Consider the following 21,560-nt stretch of genomic DNA (forward strand, 5'->3'; position numbering starts at 1 on the left):
TTGCGAGGTACGGCCTGGTGAGGTAAATGTCAACCCATTCAGTGGGGTCCACGGCAAAAGCAAGCATTTCAGGCATTAAAGATGGCACTGATGAATGCCTCACTTTTGGCCTATGTTGGCTCTTTGCAGCCCTTTGTGCTGCACACCAATGGAAGCCCATACAGATTGGGGAAGTATTGGCTCAGGTACAAGAAGGAAGCGAGTGAGTGATTGAGTATGCCCGTAGGGCACTGTAAGACATGGAGAAGAATCCAGACAGTTAATTCAAACAGGAATTGCTGGCACTGGAATGGGCCATGACCGAGCAATTCACAGAGTATGTGTCGGGGTCAGAAATACACATGTGGACGGACAACTCCCTGGCCCACCTAGAAAATGCAAAGCTGGGTACGCTAGAACAGAGGTGGGTCGGTAGGTCGCGAGGATGTCTAAATAACAGTACAAGATCTCCTATCGATCTAAGTTCCAGAACACGCAAGCAGATGCGCTGTCTCCAGTCACCCAAACCGGACCTAAGACAGACATAGATGATGAGCTTGAAGGTGACGAGATCCCAGATTTTAGACAGTTAGTCACGGCTGTAGTAACCACTTAGGAGTCTAGAGAAAAGTCCACACCCAACCAAATTCTTGGCCGCTCAAGAGACGAGTGGATACACCTGCAACAGTCCAATCCGGAGCTGGCGAGGCTGAAGAAATGGGTAGCTCTGGGGCAACGGCCTGATCATGAAAACTAGAGCTTCTTCACCTCCAAGTGCTCAGCAAATCTTGGGCCAGTGGGAAAGGCTCTTCCTGTTACTCCTTCGAGAGTTTGATGTTACCTGGCAAGTAGTGGCTCCAGAAGCACTGGTAGTGCAGCTGACTAAAAAAGCTCATGAGAGGGGTGTCCACTTCAATGTAGAGAAGATGAAGGTGGTTGTGATGACTGGTATACTGGCCTCAATTGCAGCAATAGTGACTCCTATGACTGGGCGCACCATATTTTGTGAAACAGAACATTAATGTTAAATAATGAAAGACTTCCTTTGTTATTCTAAACTTGTTGTTATTCTTTCTATTGTTGATATGCATAGTTACTAACACTAATTTATAGTTGTGCTGTATATAAATAGTTATGTCAATCCCTGACTGTTTCCTGCCTCATGATCTCTGTTCCTTGCATCCACATTACATTTATACAAGCCCTATCTTTGGGATCTTTTCTTTGCAGAATAGGACAGACAGTGGAGGGTCCCATGATTCTTATGCACCTAACACTTTAGCATCCCAATGCCTAAATACAAGTTAGTCCCCTGAAGAGTTGCTTGGATGAAACGCATTGGAACGTGCAATAAGGGAAAGTGCAGGACCTACAATATAGGGTAACTGTGGACTGCCCTTCTCAGGGTGAGAGTATTTGGGGTCAGATATAGCTTGAGTCACTATAGGGACCTGTAGGGCCAATCTGTACCCCATTTACTTTTTTTGCCTGGAGGATCAAACCGGTAAATAATACATCATTAACTGAAAAGAGGACTTCAGAATGGGTGAAAGGTTTCCATGTTATCCCTATTTCATTCTGTGCCTTGATATGCACCATCTAGGAACAGTACATTTTCTGGGGCTATTGATCTGACCACTGTCAGTATTTAACTCAAGACAGACCACACATAAGGTAACAGGATGTAGAATCTATTTTCCCATGAACTCATGTGCATATAGATATAGTTTTGTCTCAGTGTTTTACTGTCGATTTTGCCTAACTCACCCCATAACACATGTCCTTTATTAATAATTTGGACTCCCATACTGCAAGGGAAATCGAATTAGTTATATTTTAACCTTAATTTTAATAAAGAACACAGACCTTCAGACTTTGAGGAAGGAGACTATTGTCCTAGACTAAATGTTCTGTCTTCCCCTTTTTTAGAGGTGGCATTGGATACTTTATATTTTTGAATAATTAAAAGTTATGTTTTATAATTTTCTCACACTTGCTATATATTATTTAAGAAAGTGAGACTATCTGGAACTGTTAGTGGGCAGTTACTCCCGCTGTTGCTGTACGTTCTTTAAAGCTGTCCCAGATTAGGCATAGCTAACATGGCACCTGTTCTCAAGATACAGCGGGTGAAATAAGTATTGAACATGTCACAATTGATGTCCATAGATTAAGTTATGTGTAATAATGAGTGTGGATACCAAGTGTGGATCCCAAAAGTGGATCCCACGTCTACTAGATATTTATGGCATATCATGTGGATGTGGATATCCCATAAAAGATTAAGGTTAAGAATACAGTTACTGTTAGCAGCCAGTGTGTACCAAGCTCTTTAGCACAGAACCCGCATAGGGTGTGATGAGTGCTAATGACAGCTGGAATATCCTGGACTGGTACTTATTTAAAGGTCTCCGTGGCTCTCAGAATTAGGCCAACCATGGCCTGTCTTAAATTAGATGGCACCTAGTACAATATACAATTTTTAAACTCCCCCTTTCCCATTTCCAACTTAACCATGGAACAAACTGTACCAAATCCATATCATTGTTTAGATACAACTGAGCGAAATTACCAGCATGGCTTTTATGGATAACACTTGTACATGTGATAGCCTATGCTGCCATTTATATATCCTTGATTTAGAGGGTTGAAACAAAATTAACCATGCAAGTCTATGAGTCCGTGAAAAGAATCAGACGGCAATCTGCTGACATCCAAGTGTGGTCTGACTTCCATGAACTGTCAGAAAGGAGAAGGTGCAAAAACTTTTTTTCACCCCACGTACAAGAAAAACTGATGACACTCAGACCACCCTGATCAAAGTCTCATCAAAATAATCGGTGCATTTTTCTCGTGCGTGAGAAAAACATATGTCTGACTGAGGCCTTCCAGCTTAGTATCTCACTACACACTAGGGCTCATTGTCAATAGATCCCACATATGAATAAGCTGTATTCAATGACAACATAATGTGAATTAACACTGCCCCGCTGTTCCCAGGTGTCTGTTGCTTTGGGAAACCTGGTTGTACATGTCAGATTTTAAGACAATTGATCCTTTGATCAGCCAGGAGCTCTTGTGTCTGCTTATTTCCCTCTTCTTATGGTAATAACATGTTCACAGGATTTCTTCCAGTTGGCGGTGCAGGCAGATGAATGGAGCTCCTATCACTAATAACAATCATTAATAAGAGAGGCATAATAAGTTCTTTTACATAACAAAACAGTTGGAGATTAAATCTTTTCAAATTTCCATATCGCACCACTGGAAAGGATTGGACAGACTGGAGAGAACTGGTGTTAGATGACCCTAAATGCTGAAAGCCCATGGGCCATTGCTCATTTTCCCCTCCCTGTAATCTAGTCCTGGATTTTCAGAATGAGGTGAGTGTTTTATAGATGCTGAGCTCTCATTGTGGATATTTTGAGGCAATGAAGCAAATTTCATTTAAAGGGAACCTGTCATCCCCAAAATCGAAGGTGAGCTAAGCCCACCGGCATCAGGGGCTTATCTACAGCATTCTGGAATGCTGTAGATTAGCCCCCGATGTATCCTGAAAGATGAGAAAAAGGGTTAGATTATACTCACCCACGGGCGGTCCCGGTTCTGTTCTGGTCAGATGGGTGTCGCGGTTCGGTCCGGGGCCTCCCATCTTCTTACAATGACGTCCTCTTCTTGTCTTCACACTGCTGCTCCGGCGCAGGCGTACTTTACCTGCCCTGTTGAGGGCAGACAAAGTGCGTCTGTGCCGGAGCCGCAGCCTGAAGACAAGAAGAGGACGTGCCCTGCCTGAGCTCCCGCCCTGCGTGTCTTCTGATTTATTCACACTGCGGGGTGGGAGCTCGGGCAGGGCGGCCGCACAGGCACAGTCAGCAGGACATCAAATGATGTCAGTAGACGGGCAGCGCTAACTGCGCATGCCCAAGGCATAAGATAACAGCGCAGGAGCCGGGACAGTTGGAAACAACGCTGAGGAGGTGGCGCCAGGCACCAAGAGGGCATGAGTGACGGCAGTGCTGCGTCTGCATTAGGGGGGGAAAGATCTGCCCCCAGGACCGTTTCAAGGTATTTTGGACAAATTGCAAAATCGATTATTTCTGCAGTTACAGCCCCAAGAACTAAAAGAGCCACCTTGTCAGAATGCAGCATTAGTGCTGCACAACGTGGCTCTTTTAGTTACAAACGCCTGGGGGAGGGGGTTGACAAGTTCCCTTTAATCCACACATTTTATATATATTGATTTAGAAGTTTTTCTTAATTTTTAATTTTTTGCTATTTTTCTATGCACTTTGCACTTTAGTATTTCTTATTACAGTAATGTATTTACATCTATACTGTATATATTTAATCATTAATGTGATATCATGTTTTGTAAAATTTATACTATTGATTAATTATGTGTTGAAATTTGAAATGATATGTTCCTCTGATTTGATTCCACATTTGCTTATACGGTATATTTATATATAATCCTGACCTGTTATTTTATACTTATCATGTTCATACTTTTTCCTGATGCCATTCTCTGTGAATATATTCATCATTGATGTTTGTATTCCAGAAACTTGCATTTTCTTTTTGATCCTGTTTCGGCTCAGGTGCGCATGTGCGGTTGTTCCTTCAACACGGGCACACTGACAAGTGGCCAGTTCATGTGCTTGCGCGTGTGCCATCTTACCCTGATGGCCTGGTGCTCGTGCTTGAGGGACCGCGAGTCGGTGCATCCCATGGTGATCACTGGTACACAAAGCATACACCGTTTATAGGGCTGGACGCATCATCAGATCATATAATTTTCATGACACTGTTCATGTGATTTCCACTGAATGAAGCCATATTATTGGCTGTGTAAACACCATCTACTATTGCCTGAAGCTCATGTCAATCATACACACCTCCCTAGCCGAGCCATGTGATTTGCTGATCACTACTTTAAATATGGCATGTACCACCTCCCCAAAACAAGCTCCTGATGAAGTACTAGATGAAATGTGCGTTGCGGCAGTATTACGTCACATGTAGATTGACAAGTAATGAAAACCTATCACCCAACGTAGCTTGTATTGTATAGCATCTCCATTCATGTCTGTTCAGCAGCCTTTACGTCTTTACTAGATTTCTTGTTGTTTTTAACATGTTTAATACAAATCTAATGTTTTAAGGCTATATACTCTATGGTTATTCATTTAACCTCCTCCGTGTCTATAACTATAAATCTCACACAGCAAACAGGGACAGGATGCCTCATTATAGACATATATGTTTTACTCTTAAATGTGTTTCAGAATAATACATATTTATTTATTATGCTTTGCTTATAAATATATATATATTGTGACAGGGTCACTGGTGCCGTACTTGACGGGAGATATGTGTCACAAAGGTTGCTTTCTTGCGTGATGTGAAAGCCGTGTTTTCTCCAGCATGATATGTGCTGAGAGCAATGCAGTCGCTATATGGGCATGACTTATGGTGGGTAGGTCAGAGATGGGCGGGACGCCTACCCACCATGTCTCCACCTCCAGGGTGTGGCAGGAGGGAGTTAAATGTCCAGCTACTTTCTTTTTCTGTATGTGTGTGGAGGAAAGGAAGCCTCCTGACTGCTAGCTCCTCCGAGGGCTGCCATAGGCGTTGTCCCACAGGAAGTGGGCAGGATTGTAGATGAACTTTTTATTTTCATTTGAACCGGACAAGCTGTTTTTCTGTTACCAGTTTGGGTTTTTGGTTTAATTATCATGCAATAAACCACCCAAAGATTTAACCATACGTGTGCCTTTGTCTTCCCCGAGGAGCAGCTAAGTGAGCCCACCTTCCACAATATACTCCAAACACATACTGATAGGGAATTTAGATTGTGAGCCCCACTTGGGACAGCGATGATAATGTATGTAAAGCGCTGCGGAATAAGATAGCGCTATATAAGCAAAGCATAATAAATAAATAAATAATACATGTCTGCAATGAGGGAGTATGTCTTTGTTTCATGCAGTCTGTGTTTTGGGGACCATGAATCACGACAGGTTTTCTTTTAAACATATGCTTTTGCAAGAGTAAGGAAGGCTAAGGGCAGTCTACAAAATAAAGACTAGTATTTGGGGTATACTTGTCCTTATTATGGCACTAATATAATACCGCCATATGATACTCATACTATGACTAATATGAGAAATAGACCCCCCCGTCATGCTACATATAACACACAACTTGGTGATAATTAGTGATGAGCGAATATACTCGTTACTCAAGATTTCTCGCGCACGCTCGGGGGTCCTTCGAGTATTTTTTAGTGCTCGGAGTTTTAGTTTTTCTTGCCGCAGCTGAATGATTTACATCTGTTAGCCAGCATAAGTACATGTGGGGATTCCCTAGCAACCAGGCAACCCCCACATGTACTTATGCTGGCTAACAGATTAAAATCATTCAGCTGCGGCAAGAAAACCTAAATCTCTGAGCACTAAAAAATACTCAGAGGACCTCCGAGCGTGCTCGAGAAATCTCGAGTAACGAGTATATTCGCTCATCACTAGTAATAATCAAAGAAAATGAACCGGCCTGTCAATAAGGCCTCATTTTCTCAAACAACCGTCTGACTTTCATCAATGTTTTGTGTCTGATTTTAATCGGTGCTTGGCCAGTGTTTCAGATTTTACTATCAGTGTTTTATCAGTTATTTTCCTTTGAAAAAAAAATAAAAGCTAAACTTTTCCTAGAAATCACAATGTTAAAAACACACTACATACGTATGCCATACGTACGCGTGCTACGTATGTGTGCCATAAGTGATTGGTCATACATTAACAGACATTTTCCTTGATTTTTTATGGACACATGGTCCACATAAAAAAGGACATGTGAACAGCTCCACAGATTATAATGGGTATGTGCTCTATCCGTTAAAAATACATATATTACACTAAAACAATCATCTGATTGAGACCTAAGTGTCAGAAAAGCTGCATGCAACTAGAGCTGATCGTCCATGTAGTGAGTAGATAGACGATCTTTCACTAACATCTGCATGTTACAACTATTGCGAGCGTTTTGTATGAAAGTTCTTTCATGTGAAAGTTAATACAAAATACTTTACATTATTGCAGTCAACAAACACTGACTCATTTGTATATCCAAATATAAAGATGCTCTGTTGTTGGTTAGAGGATGATCTCAAAAAGAGGACCATGTTATGTCCTGTAAGTCACGCAATTTTATCCGATACATAAAGAGACAACTAAGCAAGCGACATCCTAACAAAGGGATAGCAGGACCCTATTACAATAATAAGGAAGATATGGAGCAATTTCACATTAAAATGAGGAGTACTAACAGATACAAGAGAAGAAACAGGCTCAGAAAATTAGATAATCAAGTGGCACTACTCATAACCAGAAGGGAATGGGAGCACAGGAAGAAATTTCTACATACATTACTAAAGCTGATCATATCAAGGGTGAATAATACACATGTATGTCATTATACAAAACGGCTAAGTGTTAGATGCATTTTTAACCCTTGGGTACTGCGGTATTGAGTTTGAAGATCCATTTAGCTGTTTATTTAGGATCCTTTCATCCCACATTCCCTGGTGAATGTGTGGTCTGATCTATTCTATTGTTGCGGTCATGGCTGGGTCAAGCAGACTGTTACGCCCAGCTGTGTCTCATGTGGATTTGTGGACAAACTGTAAAACAGGACTGGGCCTACCCAGGAAGGGGCGTAACTAAGCAGCTACCTTGGTGTTCACTGGAGCCCCTAGTGGTGAGGTCAGGCTTGTGTGGCAGGTAGCTGCCAGGTACCACTCCTGGGCAGAACCTGGTACTACAGCTGCTGATGCTCACACTACTTTACAGCTTAGTTCAGACACACCGGTCTAGGATTCAGGATCAAGGACAGTCCACTCATGATTGGGGAATAGAGTTCATGCACTTGCCGCACTGAGACCAGGCGATTTCGGGAACAGGACTGGCCGCTCTGGGACCAGTGGACAATGTTCAGGCACTGGCTGCTCTGGGACAGGGGACAATGTTTAGGCACTGGCCACTCCGGGCCAGGGGACGAGGTTCAGGAACTGGCTGCTCCAGGACCAGGGGACTGGGTTCAGGCACTGGCTGCTCCAGGAACAGTAGAAAAGGTTCAGGCACTGGCTGCTCTGGGACCATGGGATGTGGTTTAGGACGTGGTTTAGTCACTGGCTGCTCCGTGATCAAGGGACGAGGTCCAGGCACTGGTGGCTCCAGGACCAGGGGACAAGGTTCAGGCACTGGCCGCTCCAGGACCAGGAGACGACATTGAGGCACTACATACACAGGACTGGCCACACTGGGAGCAATCTTGCAGGTGTACTAATGCTAAATGCCTCTCAGCTGCAGGCTGAAAGCATTTAGCATAATGTGCATGCTGCCCCTTTAAAAATGGGGAAGCACGGACAAGCACGTTCTAGGCATGCCGCCGGACTGCAGCGAACACACACAGAAAGCAGTAAGAAGTAGAAGGGACACACCGGGAGACAACGCCGCAGGGCTGGGGTGTTGAGTAAGCTGGCGTCCCGGCATTGAGGGGGAAGGGGACACCATGCAGGGGCATTGGCAGTAGCATTACATCTATTCCCACGAAGGATAAATTGCTGATGTCCTCATTGTGGTGCGTCCATAATATTGCCCACATGGTTATTTATTATGTTCTCATCCTCATTCTTGGCCTTACTTCCAAGACATAGCTAGAGGTTCAGCATGGGGGAAAGAAATTCTGAAAGGGTCCCAAATCTGTACAATGTATGTTTACAAATGCAGATGCGCATCCACTAATTTAGGTTAGCATTAATTAGTTATTATGGCATGGCTGAAAATTGCCCTATGGCAATACTACATTGGAACACATTGAAAGTGGGCCGGGCGCGACCAATCAACGAAGCGTGGTTGAAATCCCACGCCAATTTCTCTATTGCAGTGGGAAGTGATCTCTCTAACACAGTGTGAAGTGATTTATCACAAAAGGAAGTGATTTCTCTATCACAGTGGAAAGTTGTCAGGACTCGAACCCCGCAGCTCTTATGCACCATGCAGCAGCTCTCCCCTCTGAGCTATTCAGCTCGCTGGACAGTTCCTTGCTAAGGCCGGTTTCACATTTGCGGTTTTGTCCGCAACTGCAAACGCATGCAAAAATGCATGCCAACGCATGCTTACGCAGCGTTTTTTATCCGCATCAGCTTACGCATGACGGCAAAAAAAAAGAGGTGCATTTGCATGAGTTTTTACATGCGTTTGCGATTTTTAAGAATATGCGTTTTATATTTCAAGGAGGGCGTGTCTCAATGGGCGTGTCTAAATCAGTTCCTGGACATGCGCAGTCCTGATTGGCTCCACCCTGATTGAATACCCTACTTAAACCCGACATTGCATTTCCTTCCTTGCAATATTATTGAACTACCAGCCTTTAGTCAAGCTTCCTTTCACCAGCTACTTCATTCTAAGATTATACGGCTGCTAATGTGTACCAACCACTGGTTATTCCTTGCTGTCTACGCTACCTGCTGATCCTTTAACCACATTGCTTCTCCTGTGTACTGACCCCTGGCTACTCCTGACTACTCTACCTGCCAGTGCTGCCCCTAGTGGTTGCAATACCAGTACTCCAACCCAGGTCAGTCCATAACAGAAGTGCTCTCACTATCACCAGGTGAAGTGATCTCTATTTTACAGTGCAAAATGATCTCTCTGTTCTAGTGGGAAGTGATCTCTCTATCACAGAGGAAAGTGATACACATTACAGAAGACTCTGAGGCATACAGTATATACATAGTAACATAGTAACATAGTTAAGTAAGACATTAAGTCCATCTATTTCAACCCGTAGCCTAAGGGTACTGTCACACAGTGCCATTTTGATCGCTACGACGGCACGATCCGTGACGTCGCAGCGTCGTACGATTATCGATCACACGTTGCAATCACGGCGCTGGAGCGATGCCGAAGTCCCCGGGTAACCAGGGTAAACATCGGGTTACTAAGCGCAGGGCCGCGCTTAGTAACCCGATGTTTACCCTGGTTACCAGCGTAAACGTAAAAAAAACAAACAGTACATACTTACATTCCGGTGTCTGTCCCCCGGCGTCTCAGCTTCTCTGCACTGTGTAAGCACAGCGGCCGGAAAGCAGAGCGGTGACGTCAGACGTCACCGCTGTGCTCGCTTTCTGGCTGGCCGGCGCTCACAGTGCAGAGAAGCTGAGACGCCGGAGGACAGACACCGGAATGTGAGTATGTACTGTTTGTTTTTTTTACGTTTACGCTGGTAACCAGGGTAAACATCGGGTTACTAAGCGCGGCCCTGCGCTTAGTTACCCGATGTTTACCCTGGTTACAAGCGAACACATCGCTGGATCGCTGTCACACACAACGATCCAGCGATGTCAGCGGGTGATCAAGCGACGAAAGAAAGTTCCAAACGATCTGCTACGACGTACGATTCTCAGCAGGGTGTCTGATCGCTGCTGCGTGTCAGACACTGCGATATCGTAACGATATCGCTAGAACGTCACGAATCGTACCGTCGTAGCGATCAAAATGGCACTGTGTGACAGTACCCTAACCTAACTTGCCCTAAGGGTACTGTCACACTCTGCAACTTTCCAACGATCACGACCAGCGATACGACCTGGCCGTGATCGTTGGAAAGTCGTTGTGTGGTCGCTGGAGAGCTGTCACACAGACCGCTCTCCAGCGACCAACGATACCGAAGGCCCCGGGTAACCAGGGTAAACATCGGGTTACTAAGCGCAGGGCCGCGCTTAGTAACCCGATGTTTACCCTGGTTACCATCGTAAAAGTAAAAAAAAACAAACACTACATACTCACATTCCGGTGTCCGTCAGGTCCCTTGCAGTCTGCTTCCCGCACTGACTGACTGCCGGCCGTAAAGTGAAAGCAGATCACAGCGGTGACGTCACCGCTGTGCTCTGCTCTTACATTCCGGCCGGGAGTCAGTCAGCGTGGCCCTGCGCTTAGTAACCCGATGTTTACCCTGGTTACAAGCGAACGCATCGTTGGATCGGTGTCACACACCGATCCAACGATGACAGCGGGAGATCCAGCGACGAAAGAAAGTTCCAAACGATCTGCTACGACGTACGATTCTCAGCAGGGTCCCTGATCGCTGCTGCGTGTCAGACACAGCGATATCGTATGGATATCGCTGGAATGTCACGGATCGTACTGTCGTAGCGACAAAAGTGCCACTGTGTGACAGTACCCTAACATGTTGATCCAGAGGAAGGCAAACAACCCCATGTGGCAAACAGTAAGCTTCACACTGGGGAAAAAAATTCCTTCCCAACTCCACATACGGCAATCAGACTAGTTCCCTGGATCAACGCCCTATACATCACGAAGACACTGAGGCATATATACATCACAGAAGGTGCTGGGGGCATATATATGGATCGCCCCCGTAGGACAGTGGGGTATTCTGTACCGGGCCCTTCGGTTCTCAAGGGGGATGTCCCGGTCCGTGACCCTAGGGATGTCCGTTGTAAATGGGGGAAAGGTCTTTAAAGGGATAATGTTCGTGACGCCACTTGTGGTATTCGGTCAGGGTGACCGACGCTGCTTAGGGGTCCGCTGGGGTGATGTGATGGCAGCTAGATGGTATACCTTCCCACAGGTGAAGTGTATCCCCAGGGCTTCGCAGAGTGTGATGGTGGATGGTGTGAGGCGCAGTGAAGAACGAGGACACAAGGTTGCAGTCTCTTTACCTTTACTGAAGGCTTCAGCATCCACAGTCCAGGGTACGGACCACAGGGTAGGCAGAGTCCGGTCGGTCCGAAGGCAAATCCAGAGTCCCCTTATCCAGGTGGAAATCAGTAGCCTTCCTCTAGCGCCTGGGTGTTGTAGTACCTCCCTGCTGAGCTTCTCGGTAAGGTCCTCACAACTGATGTTGGTGTTCTAGATGTTATGTCTCTTTCTCTGTCCCCCTGATGGTAAGGATAGGACAAACCCGTATGACTGATGGCCTGAGGCTTTTTACAGGGACTCTAGCACGCCCCGGCCCCCACAGTTGCCACCGTGCCTCCTGGGTATAGGTCGGGCAACTAATATGGAATTAGCTGTCCTGCCGGTCTCTGGAGCAAGGCTTGGAGATGATGACTCCCTCGGTGTTCTGGCTACCGGATCCTGTGCCTCAGAAAGGAGGCAGCCTTTTGCAGGGCAGAACGCCTTCTGGTTTCCTCTCCTCTTGCTATGACTTCCGTTTCTCACTCGCTACAATACAATTCTCTTCCAATGTCTCTTTCTAAGGATGCTGCCGCACGTGGGGCAGGCGCAGCTCCGTGGCCTTCTGTCCTCTGACAGGATCCCACCCCTGTCAGGAACCCACTACCTGAGCGGAGCTCAGATAGCAGCTTACTGGGTGAAACCCAGCTAGCTTCTGCCTAACTTCCTATCCAGCCCACCAGTTCTACCTAATTGTGAACAGTGCCCTACTAAATAGGAGCATAGCTCCCCCTGGTGGACTGGAGTGTGAAGTGTAGTGTGTTGTTTGTGATACCTGACAAAGTGATCTCCTTTATTGCCTTCAGACGTAACATCACTCCCCCTGGTGGAAGAACGACATTACTGCAACGACCAGGACTCTGGGGCGCTGCATATACATCACAGGAAACCAAAGAGAAAAAGGTAGACTAGTATAGTATGCACAACCACAATCAATATAGAAAATATATATAACACCTTTATTGCACCTCAAAAGATATACATCACAGGAGACGCTGGTGGTATATATATATATATATATATATATATATATATATATATATATATATATATATATATATATATATATACCGTATTTTCCGGCGTATAAGACGACTGGGCGTATAAGACGACCCCCCAACTTTACCAGTTAAAATATAAAATCTTCTTAAAAGTCGGGGGTCTTCTTATACACCCTATGTCGTCTTATAGGGCCGGTGAATATGTGCCTTTTGGGGGGGGGGGGGGGGAGTGATCCTGATGCCGAGGGGGCGTCTCACAGGAAAGTGAGTATCCCCCATTACCTTATCGTAGCGGTGCAGCGTGGGGGTCTCAGTGCTGGGAGTGGCGGCGGCGGCGGCTGCTGTGCTCTGGTGCGGCGGCTGCTGTGCTCTGGTGCGGCGGCTCCTCTTCTGTGTGGGGCCTCTGTGCTGTGAGGTGGCGGTGGCATATCTTTATCCAGTTGGGGCTCCTCCGGCATCTCCTTAGCCCTGGAGGCCCCGCCGCAACTCCATCGGTGCAATGCAGCGGCCATTTTCCCGGAGGCAGCTCAATAAGTGCGATGCGGTGGCCTCCGGGAAAATGGCCGCTGCTCAGATTCAGATCTCGTCCCGAAATCTCGGGACACGAGATCTGAATCTGAGCAGCGGCCATTTTCCCGGAGGCCACCACATTGCACCGATGGAGTTGCGGCGGGGCCTCCAGGGCTAAGGAGATGCCGGAGGAGCCCCAACTGGATAAAGATACGCCGCTGCCGCCGCCACCTCACAGCACAGAGGCCCCACACAGAAGAGGAGCCGCCGCACCAGAACACAGCAGCCGCCGCCGCTCCCAGCACTGACACCCCCACGCTGCACCGCTAGGATAAGGTAATGGGGATTACTCACTTTCCTGTGAGACGCCCCCTCGTCATCAGGATCACTCCCCCTCCCCACCCACCATATACACCGGCGTACACGACGATTCCCGGCGTATAAGACGACCCCCGACTTTTAAGAAGATTTTCGGGGGTTAAAAAGTCGTCTTATACGCCGGAAAATATATATATATATGTGTGTATATATATATATATATATATATATATATATATATATCAATCACAGGAGACGCTAGGGGCATATTTACATAACAGAAGGCGCTGGGGGCATATACATTGCAAAAGACGCTGAGGGCATATACCTGACAGGAGGGGCTTGGGATATATACAGATCACAGGAGATGCTAGGCGAATATATACATCACAGCAAGACCGGGGATATATTTCCATCATATAAAGGGCTGAGGGTATATACATCATAGGAGACACTGGGGTATATCCACATCACAGGAGTCGCTGGGAGCATATCCGCATCACAGAAGGTGCTGGTGGTATATACGTATCACAGGAGGGGATCACAGAAGGGGATAGGGGCATATAGACATCACATGACGGGCTTGGGGCATATAGACATCACATGACGGTCTGGGGCTGCTGCTGCTGTCGTCATCATTGATAGGACTGGAACTCAAAGTACACAGCACGCTGACTAAAAGGTACTTCAGCGTCGTCGGTGCATGTGCCGCAGGGTTTTGTAGTGAACGCTGCATGCTCGCAGTCTCAGGAGCAAATAAAGAACCCACGGCCAGCAAAGCACGGCCGCCAGCTCGAACATTGTGGTCCCTGGGAATTTGCACGGGGGCTGCAGAAAAGGACACCGCGGTCCACAAACGGCCAGGGTGGGCCAATCTTTCCCCACCCATGGTCTAGGAAAATGAGGTGTATAGAAACAACCAGGGTCCAGCTTCATACTACGCATCAGAGATACATAACATGTAACTGCACAGCCAGCATCTGATTCATACTGTCCATGGCTCTGACATCAGCTGACAAGTTCCCTTTGAATGGAAAATAAGGTGCAGGATTTGATAGCAGCCACTAAGGCTGGTTTCACACTTGCGCATACCTCCCAACCGTCCCGATTTCAGCGTGACAGTCCCGCTTTGGCACCGGGGTCCCGCTGTCCCGCTTCGGGCATTTAAAATCCCGAATTTGCGGCCGCCGGTGAAGCCCCGCCCACTTCCGGGACGTAGAGAGAGCCCGATTAGGTTTGTGGCTGTTTTTTTTTTCTTATACATGCTGGGTCTCCTCCCGACCGATCCCTCCCCCGCCCCCGCCCCCGCCCCCTGTGTGTGCGGCGCTGCCACGCTGAGGAAGAGAGCCAGCAGCGATCAAGATGAGAGGTCAGCGACTCACTACCTGAGGTGTGTGCACAGAGCTCTGGCGTCTCCTGCTCTTAGCTGCTATCCCGGCAGAGAAGGAGAGACGGGGGAGGTGCCGGGACAGTGCAGAGCTGTGAGCAGCCGGAGAAACTGAAGAGCTGCACATGGACAGATCAGCCGCCCCTGCACCACAGAGGAGATTGTGTGTGTGTGTGATGTGTGTGTGTGTGTGTGAGATGTGTGATGCTGCATTTGTGTGTGTGTCATGTGTGTATGAGGTATCTGGTGTGTGTGATGGCTGGGTGTGTGTGATGGCTGGGTGTGTGTGTGTGATGGCTGGGTGTGTGTGTGTGATGGCTGGGTGTGTGTGTGTGATGGCTGGGTGTGTGTGTGTGATGGCTGAGTGTGTGTGTGTGATGGCTGGGTGTGTGTGTGTGTGTGTGTGATGGCTGGGTGTGTGTGTGTGTGTGATGGCTGGGTGTGTGTGATGGCTGGGTGTGTGTGATGGCTGCATGTGTGTGATGGCTGCGTGTGTGTGTGTGTGATGGCTGCGTGTGTGTGTGTGTGTGATGGCTGCGTGTGTGTGTGATGGCTGCATGTGTGTGATGGCTGCGTGTGTGTGTGTGTGATGGCTGCGTGTGTGTGTGTGATGGCTGCGTGTGTGTGTGTGTGTGTGATGGCTGCATGTGTGTGTGATGGCTGCGTGTGTGTGTGTGATGGCTGCGTGTGTGTGTGTGATGGCTGCGTGTGTGTGATGACTGCGTGTGTGTGTGATGACTGCGTGTGTGTGTGATGACTGCGTGTGTGTGTGATGACTGCGTGTGTGTGTGATGGCTGTGTGTGTGTGTGTGATGGCTGCGTGTGTGTGTGTGATGACTGCGTGTGTGTGTGATGGCTGTGTGTGTGTGTGATGGCTGCATGTGTGATGCATTTGTGTCAAAGCTGCATGTGTTTGTGAGCTGCGTTTGTGATGCTGCGTGTGTATGTGTGATACTGTGTGTGTGATGCTGCATGTGTGTGAGCTGCGTGCCTGTATGTCATTATACAGTATGGAGAACTGTGGCCATAATACAGTATGGAGCATCATGTGGGGTCATTATACAGTATGGAGCATCATGTGCAGTCATTATACAGTATGGAGCATCATGTGCGGTCATTATACAATATGGAGCATCATGTGCAGCCAGTATACAGTATGGAGCATCATGTGCAGTCATTATACAGTATGGAGCATCATGTGTGGTCATTATACAATATGGAGCATCATGTGCAGTCATTATACAGTATGGAGCATCATGTGCGGTCATTATACAATATGGAGCATCATGTGCGGTCATTATACAGTATGGAGCATCATGTGCGGTCATTATACAGTATGGAGCATCATGTGCGGTCATTATACAGTATGGAGCATCATGTGCGGTCATTATACAATATGGAGCATCATGTGTGGCCATTATACAGTATGGAGCATCATGTGTGTTCATTATACAGTATGGAGCGTCATGTGCAGCCAGTATACAGTATGGAGCATCATGTGCGGTCATTATACAATATGGAGCATCATGTGCGGTCATTATACAGTATGGAGCATCATGTGCAGCCAGTATACAGTATGGAGCATCATGTGCAGCCAGTATACAGTATGGAGCATCATGTGCGGTCATTATACAATATGGAGCATCATGTGCAGCCAGTATACAGTATGGAGCATCATGTGCGGCCATTATACAGTATGGAGCATCATGTGCGGTCATTATACAGTATGGAGCATCATGTGCGTTCATTATACAGTATGGAGCATCATGTGCGGCCATTATACAGTATGCATGCGGTCATTATACAGTATGGAGCATCATGTGCGGTCATTATACAGTATGGAGCATCATGTGCGGCCATTATACAGTATGGAGCATCATGTGCGGTCATTATACAGTATGGAGCATCATGTGCGGTCATTATACAGTATGGAGCATCATGTGCGGCCATTATACAGTATGCATGCGGTCATTATACAGTATGGAGCATCATGTGCGGTCATTATACAGTATGGAGCATCATGTGCGGCCATTATACAGTATGGAGCATCATGTGCGGCCATTATACAGTATGGAGCATCATGTGCGGTCATTATACAGTATGGAGCGTCATGTGTGTTCATTATACAGTATGGAGCCTCATGTGTGGCCATTATACAGTATGGAGCATCATGTGCGGCCAGTATACAGTATGGGGCATCATGTGTGGCCATTATACAGTATGGAGCACTGTGTGGCCATATTTTTTTGTTTATAACTATTGTATATGAAACAGTGTGATCAGCAGTGCTAAATGGGTGTGCTTGGGACGTGGATATGGGTGTGACTAATTATGAATGGGTGTGGTCAGAGGCGTGGCCTAAAATTTGCACGCCGCAAACTTTGTCCCTCTTTCCCATCTTCAAAAGTTGGGAGGTATGCTTGCGTTGCTGTGCGCTGCGGATGGCAGCGTACTTGCTCCTTGCTTCCTCCGTGAAGCTCTGCTCAGGCTCTGCCTACTGCTGCCTGCGTCCAGCGTTTTCCTGCATACCTATCTTTAACATTGGGTACACAGGGACATGCGTTGTATGCGGATGTATCTGGATGCGGCGATTTGAGGTGTGCGGCAACCGCACGGAAATGCAAAACACAAAAGTTGGGCTTCTTCTGTGAAGCCATGCTGTTGTGTTAGAAGCAGTTTGTGGTTTAGCATCATCTTGCCTTCCCTGAAATATACGTCGTCTGGAATGGATCATATGTTGTCTACAACCTATAAATAATGCACAGCACTGATAGTGTCTTTCAAGATGCATAAGCTGGCCATGTAATCAGCACTAATGTTTGGCAAACTTTGCTCACAGACAATGATTTTTGGTAAGTACTGCTGAGCCCATGCTGTGATTTGCATGTCAGGATCATGCTTGTTTTTTTAATGCATTACTGCTGTTGCCCTATAGGTCACAAGCATCCGATGACATTATGTACTGTACATGGTGGGATATTCAAAGTCCTTGCAATTTATGTTGAGGAACATTTTTCTGAACTTGTTCTGCAAACCTTAGATGCAGTTGTCCATAGATTGGTGAACCTCTCACCCTCTTTGCTTCGGAGAGACTCTGCCTTTCTAACATGCTTTTTTATACAGTCATGTGACTTACCGTACTTTAAAACTGAACTGAACCACCAGCAGTTTTTAGAAGTGCATTGATGCCATCAATTTATAACCGAGTTAATTTTTTCAAATGAAATAGAGAAATATCTAACTGTCACCTTCTGATGTGTGGTCTATATTCTATTGTGCATTAAATATGGCTAGAAGAGATTTCCACATCATTGCATTCTTGTTTTTTTTTTTTTTACTTTTTACACAGCGTCCCAACTTTTTTAGACTTGGGGTTGTATGAAGATAGTCCATAATAAAATAAAAAATTTGAGAAACCAGTGTTTTTCAGTGGCAGAGCAAAAAAAAAAAATAGAAATATCGGCCAAAGATTAGCAATTAAACCATACAGACAAGGAGTTATGTATTTGGTACCATATTGTGCCTTAGTATGAAATGTGCAATGCTTACTACTGACTTACCCTGGAGGGATAGATGCCCTACTGCTGCTCCCACTGGTTCTTTGAACTCCCGGTCTGTTCAGATTGTTCTGTCCTGGGTATGGTGCTGGTCCCGGCACACTCTGACTACGAGAAAATCCTGATCCATTCCTGATTCCTCCTGTAGGTCGACCTCCTTCCCCTGGTCTTCCCCAACCTGCTGCCCCTCCAGAATATGTATTACTCTGTCTTATTCCAGATGGGTGCAGTGGAGGAGGAGGTGGAGGTGGCAAGTTAGGTGGAGGCCCAGGGGGAACCTTAACTTTCTGTGATGCTAGGATAGCATTAGAAGCTGCTCTGGTACTGTTTACTAACAGACACTGAGGGCAGGAACAGGGTAATCCAGAGCCAGACCCTACAGGCCATGACTGAGACTTAGGTATGGATCCCATTGTCAAGGGATATGCAAGATCCATGCGCCGCCTCAGGCGCCGCTTACGATGTGTCTGCCGGTTGACTTGACACATGCTATGGAAATGCACCAGGTAACAGAAACCAAGTGTAGTGAGGTCCAGCCAAGGGTGCTGCTTCTCATAGGCATTCTGAATGGCAATGCAGATTTCTGTGTCATAAGGAGTCCAGGAACCGGCATCATTTTCCCATTCCCAAACGATACCTTTGCCTGGAGCAGAAGATGGTTCAAAAAAACTCCGTCTTACTGGACGGACAGTGCCTGTGGAAAAACGTAAAGATGTTATAGAGCAATGCAACGTACTTCTAAAAAGCCAAAAACTACTTTAGCGCCGAATCAATATTTGTACCAGGTACACGGGTACAGAATGATTGGGTTTGTAGTGTAGCAGTCAGATAAATACCTATCATTTTTTATAAGAGGCATTTTATAATGACCAGTGCTTGATGGTAATGTCCATGCCAGCCAGGATAACACAGTGACTTTGCACCAAGCAGCAGATTATTCAGCACAGTAAAAGAACAAAAAAAATCCAACCACAGGGTGACATAATGACAAACTGATAAAAGTTGACTGCCAAGTTTATGTCTGCTGATTTACCCTTCCGACCTTATAAAGGTGTCCCCGCGGTGATCACAAAGGTGCCCCTGCAGTAATGCGCCAGCTATGTCCATCAGAGAAAAGGACACATTCTGAGGTAAAAATGTCACACAGAATGTTAATAAAATCTACTGATTCCAATATATTGCAGGATGTAATGACAAAAAGGTTAATATCTCCACCCTTCAAACTATGAGGTCGTGCTTAGACAGCCATATTAAAAAAATGGACTAGTTATGTGACTGGCCCTATGTTCACATGGACCACTGGTGTACACTGACCCATAGATTACATTTGGGTCATTTGGAAACTAAACGATGCTAACAGTTTGATCGTCAACTACTCCACTCTATCAATGTACCAGATTTGCTACATCTCCCCTTATGTCTGATATTAAAAAAAAAAAACACTTAAAGGGAATCTGTCAGCAGATTTTTGCTATGTATTTTGAGGACAGAATGAGGTTGGGGTGAGATACAGATTTCACATTTCAGTGATGTGTCACTTATTAGGCTGTGTTTGCTGTTATTTCCATACAACAAAGGTTTTATCACAGGAGATTATCCATGCCTGGACTACATGGCACCTGAGCCCTGGTCCGACCACGCCCCCTGTCTAAAGCTGTGCTGTGGGTGGGGTTAGCCTTCTCAGCTCTGCTGTATTCTACATCTAAAAACTCACATTGTGTCACAAGTGCTGCACCGAGTAAACTAAGTGATACATCGTTGGAATCCCTTTCTCTACATTATGCTGCTCTCAGACGAGGCAGCAAAAACCTAGCGACAAATTCCCTTTAAATGGGTCAAAGCCTAAAATGTGTCCAGCTCATTTAAGCAAAATCATTTTGCTTCAGACACAGGGGGTTCAGGCAAAATTCTTGGCAAAGTTTGTGTCAGCAGAAAGGCCCATATTAACAATTTAAACCTTTAACAAGGTGCATTGATTTATTGATTTGTTGCCTACACACTGTTCAAAATGTAAGAGAATGAACGAGTGAAACCTTTTACTTGTTCAAAATAATAATAATAATAATAATAATAATAATAATATATTTAGGTGCTACGCTTTTTTTATACACCAACATTTGCTGTAATATTACGAGTATATAGAAGCTAGGTTTCCTTTTCTTGCCAAACGCTCCCTCCCTCTCCTCTGACTCTGCAGGTCTGCGGTCACAACAACAAGCAGATAATTAACAATCCTGTTGGGAGGTGTGCTTTATGTGCGAGATGAATCTGTCCCCAAGGGCCATCCAACCTAAAGAGTCCCCGGGCAGAAGAACTGGCGTCAGGAGGCCTGTGTGGTTCAGTGACTGTATTGTGTTACATAGACTGCTGTGCACACCGCTGCATGCTGAAGGAATGACCCTGTAACTGGCTTCTCTGAAATAGGTCTTACAAGTATGTCAACCATAGTGTGTCAGTGCATGACTGTACAGCAAATGTAAGGACTGAGAAGGGGGCACGTAAGCAAGAATAATGGAGTCGCTATGTGGACATGGTGAAATAACCACACACGGGCTACGCATAGGCACAGGCAAGCATTTCTGTGGCTATATGCTCGGAGGCACATAGAAGGGCCCAGCGGGCCACAGTTTGTGCATCCCATACACAGATCTTACAGATTTTAGGTTACATTTTATCCCATGAATATAATTGGTGGTCTACAAATGTTTAAAGGACTATGTGAATGTAAAAACACGTATGTACCATATATATATTCAAAGTGTAGATGAAGGTTTTCAATCCAGAATATCAAATTTAAAGCAGAAATTCTGAATTGTGACTTCATTAAAATAGTAGCATGGGCCTGGCTGACCAGGGGTGTAACTATAATAGATGCACCTGGGCCCTGGAGCCTCGAGGGGCCCTAAAGGTCCCTTTGCCCTATATGAAAAGACTATTATTATTAAAGACCTGTGTTAGTTGGGGGCCCCATTGGAGATTTTGCATTGGGGCCCATGAACTTCAAGTTAGGCCACTGTGGCAGACTCTTAATCGTAGATGTATGTACCAT

General features: G+C 46.0%; 1 protein-coding gene across 1 annotated transcript in view; it reads right to left on the reverse strand.

The window, feature by feature from the left end:
- DTX1 (deltex E3 ubiquitin ligase 1) overlaps window positions 1-21,560 on the reverse strand; it is an 83,220-nt gene that overhangs the window by 58,210 nt on the left and 3,450 nt on the right. The window contains exon 3 of the mRNA XM_077296604.1: window positions 18,515-19,205. Within this exon, the coding sequence (XP_077152719.1) occupies window positions 18,515-19,205 (691 nt within the window). The remainder of the gene's footprint in view (window positions 1-18,514; window positions 19,206-21,560) is intronic.

The sequence above is a fragment of the Ranitomeya variabilis genome, chromosome 1 (genome assembly GCF_051348905.1).
Source record: "Ranitomeya variabilis isolate aRanVar5 chromosome 1, aRanVar5.hap1, whole genome shotgun sequence".
In the NCBI taxonomy this organism is placed as follows: domain Eukaryota; kingdom Metazoa; phylum Chordata; class Amphibia; order Anura; family Dendrobatidae; genus Ranitomeya; species Ranitomeya variabilis.